The sequence below is a fragment of the Buceros rhinoceros genome, unplaced genomic scaffold (genome assembly GCF_000710305.1).
Source record: "Buceros rhinoceros silvestris isolate BGI_N320 unplaced genomic scaffold, ASM71030v1 scaffold29935, whole genome shotgun sequence".
Taxonomy (NCBI): domain Eukaryota; kingdom Metazoa; phylum Chordata; class Aves; order Bucerotiformes; family Bucerotidae; genus Buceros; species Buceros rhinoceros.
Window position 1 is genome coordinate 1 of NW_010412753.1, and position 5,985 is coordinate 5,985.

Below are 5,985 nucleotides of genomic sequence, written 5' to 3' on the forward strand. Positions count from 1 at the left end.
CTCCCGGTGCTCACAGCCAGGGAGGCACCCGGCGATGAGGCCTGAGGTGTTGAACGTCCCATCGCTTGGCTTAAAGAGCGATGTGGTCTTTCCCACACAGCACAAGCAGGCTGCTGCAGGAGCCACGAGCGTGGTGGTACGAGTACAGAGACACGTCTGTGTCCGTACAGGTGTGACATCATACACTAGTCTGCAGTAATGAAAAGCCCTAAGTGCAAGTGTCGGCCAGTGCCTCCACAGGCGAGGTGGCTGGTAGTCCAGTATCCACTGGCAGGTAACCCAGGCGAATGGCGAGGGGCACTCTGCACATGTGTTATTTCGTGCCCGTGCATTGTAACACATTTTCCACCCAACACTGTGAAAAGCAGACCCTCTGCGGCGGGCACACCCGCCAGGGCGAGTCGGCCCCCCGCACATGTGTTATTTCGTGCCCGTGCATTGTAACACATTTTCCACCCAACACTGTGAAAAGCAGACCCTCTGCGGCGGGCACACCCGCCAGGGCGAGTCGGCTCGCAGCCTTTTGGCATAGACAGCAACTGGAACCTCCCTGCGGCTCCTCGCAGTGGTGAAACAGTAGTGACTGAATCCGGAGGGCTCACATCTGCTGCTTTTTAATCCCTGATTATTGACATCTTCCAATTCCCTGATTTATGTTTGTTTTGCAGCTGAAATGTGGGAACTGTGGTGAAGTTTCTGAAAAATGGCAGTATCTGCGACTGATGGTATGTTTTCCTGCTGTAACCTGCATTGGAACAAAAATGAGAAAACTGATCTGCCTCTTACACATATTAGCATCAAGGATGTGATGACTTGCACTTTAGAGAAGAGTATTTTAATAGCTACATGCATTCAGGAAATGCTATTATATTCCATATTAAAAAAAAATTTGGAGACTCTTAATTGAAATATGCCATTGGAATGGTGACTGGTGGTGACAAAGTATTTACGTCTGCTTCAAAAAGCCACCCTTTGTAAAAATACCATTTGAAACAAATTTTGAAGAGGTATCAGAATAAGGTTGTGCCTTTAGCATATTTCTCTGATGCTGATGGAATCTTCTGGGAGAAGTTTAGCTAATTCAAAGTGAGTTGAGCATGCTAAATTAGCATTTGGAAACTGAAAAAGCAGGATAAAATTTGTCAGGGATAAGAGAATGTTCTGCTCTCAGGAATAATCGTCCCGTTCTGTTGCATACGACTGAATGGTAAAAACGTATTTGGAGAAATTAAAGGAACGTGCCTATATGGTCAAGATAACGGGTAACTATTATTCACTATGTTGAGTCTAGAACAGAATTATTCTTTGATAATCACACCTTTCTGAATTATAGATCGCTCTAGTTTAAGAAAAGCCTTCTCACAGCAATATTTTTAAAAAGTTAAGGACCATTGCTGTCAAAACTACTTTACTTTTGCAGAGGTTTCCAGTGGCTCAGCTAGGGTGCAGTTTAAAATGATGTGTCTGCTGTCATGGTTTTTAGGACAGCGCTCCCCTGAAAGGAGGGAGAGGAAGTGCCACCATGGTGCAGAAATGCAAGCTGTGCTCCAGGGAGAACTCCATTGGTACGTACTTAGAAATTTGAGAGGCACCATCCACTTTACACTTCTTCTCCTAAGTTTGTTTTTCAGTTCCCACTTGTGCTTGACGCTGTCTGTAAAGAGCATTCACCAGGGATTTTGTTCTTGTACACTGGTGCTTGAGTTCACAGCAGGCACATACTTGCCGTCATGCTCACGAAGGAGACAGCAGGGCCTCCGGGTGGCTCCAGTTTCTGGCTGAACAGAACTCATACCCATAATGTCATTTTACAAAAGCACACACCTTTTTGTGCATTGGCCGGGTAGCAAAATGGTGTAACGTAAACTTCTGAGGAGAAGTGAGAGAAATGGAATTCTGCCTTTTGAGCGCCAGCTGCAGGGTCACTTTGTTCCTTTTGCTTTGTATAAGGAACTTTCTTCAGAAGAAGCAGCTGGTGCTTGGTTTGTGCTGAATACTGAATCCATAATGCCACTCACTTTTACATTTCTGGTTTGTTTTTCTTTTAGAGATTTTAAGTCAGACAATCAAACCTTACAACGTAAGTTTGTTTCCTATTTTTCATAACAAATGAAAGATAAATAAGTATTAATAGTATTTTAGTTTTTGCTTTATCATCACAGTCCTCTTTCAAGAACACAAAAAGCTGGTATCCTCCTCTGCCAGGAAATTGTCTCTGCACACAGCCTCAAGTGTGATACAACCTGTGATACATTTCGTAAGCAAAACGCAAAACTGTATCGCTCAGATTAGAGGTGATTATATTAACACCCATATTAGTTCCCTCTGAAGGCTTCCTTGCTGCAGATTAAGAAATTCTAGTTAATTAGCAGCTATTAAATGAGGCCTAGCATGTTGCCGTCACTTGGGACATCAGAGCTGATAGTACTGCCTCTAAAGCAATTCACTTCTAGACTACTGCTCGTCACTGTCTCTCTGTTAGATGAAAACCAGTGGTATTCTGACTCGATTATAGGCTGAAGACAGTGAGAAATTCAAAACAATAGTGGAGTTTGAATGCCGCGGTCTGGAACCAGTTGACTTTCAGCCACAAGTGAGTTCTTAATCATTATTTGTTTCTCGGTTTTTAAGAGCACTTCTTACAGACTCTAGAGTGACAAAATATACACCATTTGAAATGCTACTGCTCTTCCTGCAACGTCCCAGACCTCCCCCGTTTTCCATCCTCTCCACAGTTCGTTCTTTTACTTCATTTGACTCAAAAAACAAAACAAAACAAAACAAAACAAAACAAACCTGCAAGCAACTAACACTAACAACTCTGGTATTCTTTGTGCCAGGAAAATCTAAAATGGAACACACCCTGTAGTTCTCTTCAAGGTGCCTTCCAGGTGACCCAGCCCTGCTCCTCTGAACTCACGTGAAAGCTCTTCGTTGCTCAGGTTATTGCAGAAGGGAGTCCTTCCCAAAGGGGAATTACAGGAGTGCATCATAAGATAGCCACATTCAGGACAGTGGCACTTTGCTTCTTGGCATGTTACAGAGAGTAAATGAAGTTCAGGTTAGGAACAGTCTTCAGTATAATGGCCTCTAAAAAAAACCAAACAGTTTTTCTTTGAAGTTTGACCTCACCAAAGCTGCAGGAAATGAACACTGGCATTTTTCCTTTTGAAACTTGTCAGACAAAACACTGAAGATTGACGGCAGCTAAAGACTGTGGCAAAGCACATCTCAAGGGTTAAAGGATTCCTTCAGGGCCAAGCCAGCCTTGAGTGATTCACTTGCTTGTGCATGGTCATGCTGTATGCAAGCTAACTCCCTACTATAATTAACCTATTATTCCAGTCGGCTTAGCTGTAAATAGACTGACAAATATAAACCTGTCTTATCCTTCCCTCAGACTGTGAGGCTGTGCTAAGAAACAGACAAAAAAAGCTGATCCTACAAAGAATTTGGTATAAATAAAATCACTGCACTGTGCTGCAGGAGGTCTTCTTTTATGGATTTATGTATTTATTAATTTAAGTGAAGCCCAACTTTTTGAGGAACAGAACCCTTATTGGTTTATTCCCATTTGAAAGCCTTGCAGTCAGACCTAGGAACTTGCACTGCAAGAAAAATCTATGAGAAGACTACAAAATGTAGGAGATGTTTATAACTCTGTATCCTGCTGTCAATTTTATTTTGATCTGCAGAACAAAGACTTCAGAGCTGTAATAAAGCTTTTTAATTTAATATTCTCAAAGAGCAGTCTGTGCACTTGTTGGAGAGTACACCTAAATCCCTGAGCAGGTATTTCAGTGAATTTTCTGATGCCTAAATGAGTAAATATATAGACTTTTGCAGTTCCAGACTCTTCTGTACACCGCTATATATTTGATGTGATCCAAACCAGCGTGCCTTCTCCACAAACTTACACCTGGCTTTTGAGTAACACCAAACAGTTCTTGCCATAGTATCACTGCATTTTGTTTGTGGGTTTTGATAGACACAATACAACCATACCTGAAGACAGTTTAGAGTGGCTTAATACTTGCATGTCATATTTAAATTGTAGTAGTTTTCTCAAAACAATCACTGGACTCTGAAAGAGGAGAAAAGCATCCTGTGATTCTCTGATATAAACCCTCTTTTCCTACCTAGTAGCAACAAATTCAAACTAGGTATCTGTGTGTTCTGATAATGCGGAAGGATGTTTTTTCCCCTCAATTACTTATCTTTCTGTTCAATGTGCTTAAGTAAATATACCTAGTGCAAATCTGGCAGGAATTTTGGGTTCACTTGAGGATAGTTTGGTTCCTTTCCTGTCCTTGTCCATCAAGCGAAGGCTTCAACTAAACAGTGGAGGTTTCTGTATAAATTTCTCTTAAACCTTCTTAAGCTTTGTGGCACAACCAATGGTTTAATCGGTGACAGAGGTGTGACAACTGACGGAGCTGTAAAGCCAGAAGGCAGTTCTGCTGCTGGTGTGGTTGTGCTGTCTGCCGGTGCTTCGGCAGTCAGCAGGGGGCGGGCAAGGTGCTGCCCGTCCCAGCTCCCTCCGCAGGGATTAGGCGAGCTCTGCTCTGACGCCAAAGCCCTAAGAATGTCAGTCCGGCCGAGTGTCTGCAACAGAAGCTTCTCAGTCCAGTCACATGGCTGCTTCCTTCGAGGGCTGTGACTGTCTCCAGGGGGCAAAAGCTGGGCTTCTTTTATTTTTCTAGTGTTTGTTCTGCACTGCAACTCTGCATTTTTGTCCCGTGATGCTGATCTTCCCCCACCCCTAGCAGTTCCCCTGAGAAGCGCCTGTGACAACTATGTAGAGGCATATTCACACTGTGCCTCGCAGATGGCTCTCCTCGTTACTTCTGCCACTCTCTGTGGATTATTTAACTCCCAGGTGCTTAACCTTCTATTCAAATCCCAAAATATTTTAAAATCGTGACTGTCTTTATACATTCTCACATGGTTAAATATCTGACTGGCACCAGTAGGGATTTCTATATTAAAAATGCAAGTGTCAATCCCTTGCAGAAAACCAGGAGAATCAACCTTTGCTTTTCAGCCACTTAATAAAATTTTGTAGCTAGAAATGGGAATATAAGAAACTTCCTGCCTTGCGATTTTTAAATTTGCTTTTAAAACTACTAAAACTTAATTTACAGCTGGTAACTGTGAACCCTAAAATGAGAGAGTTCTTGTGCTATACCCCACCGATGGGCTATTTCCTTCCTAGTGCCATCTTTTCCTTCAACTCTTTAAAAACAGTAACAGTAACAACAGTGAAGAACTCTCCCCTTTGAAAGAATTGTTTGGGTATACTAATCTGTTCCTTCTGCCTGATACTCCTTTCATGAAAAGACTGCTAGTCACTTTGGTACCTAAATCAAATACAGGCTGCTCCTTCTCTAGTGTCTTGGATTCTGACAATATTTAAGCCAAAACTATTAACTCTCTTCCACATTTTCTTTGTGTTGCTTTCTTGCAGCGTAAATTTATTATAAAGCTATTTTATAAATGATGCCTGTATGGATTATGAACAAAAATGAAAGCTATTAGTATGGGATGCTGCTACATAAACATAGAAACTCAGGTTTAACACTACCTAGAATACCAGGAAACAACTTTTAGGCAGTAAAGATAGAGGAGCAGTGTTCCCTCATTTCACTTTATGGTTGCTTAGACTGAATTTTCCCAATTCACAAACAGGATCACAACCTTATACTGACCCTTAACCAGGAAAGAGCTTGACCATTCTTTCTACGTAATTTAAAAGAAATCCTGTAAAAGTCTGTGCTGAGTTACTTTCTTTAAACATGTTTCAATGATCGTACCTATTATTTTCTTGATAAAACTTATTCTTAATAACTTACTGCAGATGTGTTTGCAGGCAGGGTTTGCTGCTGAAGGTGCAGAATCTGGAACACCTTTCAATGACATAAACTTGTTAGAAAAGGTATGTTGTCTTAGTTTCATTAGTAAATCTAATTATCTGCCTGTCTTTCC

General features: G+C 41.8%; 1 protein-coding gene across 1 annotated transcript in view; it reads left to right on the plus strand.

The window, feature by feature from the left end:
- Positions 1 to 34: 34 nt before the first annotated feature.
- Positions 35 to 5,985, plus strand: part of LOC104493783 (chromosome unknown open reading frame, human C1orf123) — a 7,088-nt gene continuing 1,137 nt past the window's right edge. Inside the window, exons 1-6 of the mRNA XM_010136520.1 lie at positions 35 to 142; positions 669 to 725; positions 1,484 to 1,565; positions 2,049 to 2,080; positions 2,516 to 2,593; positions 5,870 to 5,935. Coding sequence (XP_010134822.1) covers positions 35 to 142; positions 669 to 725; positions 1,484 to 1,565; positions 2,049 to 2,080; positions 2,516 to 2,593; positions 5,870 to 5,935 — 423 coding nt within the window. The remainder of the gene's footprint in view (positions 143 to 668; positions 726 to 1,483; positions 1,566 to 2,048; positions 2,081 to 2,515; positions 2,594 to 5,869; positions 5,936 to 5,985) is intronic.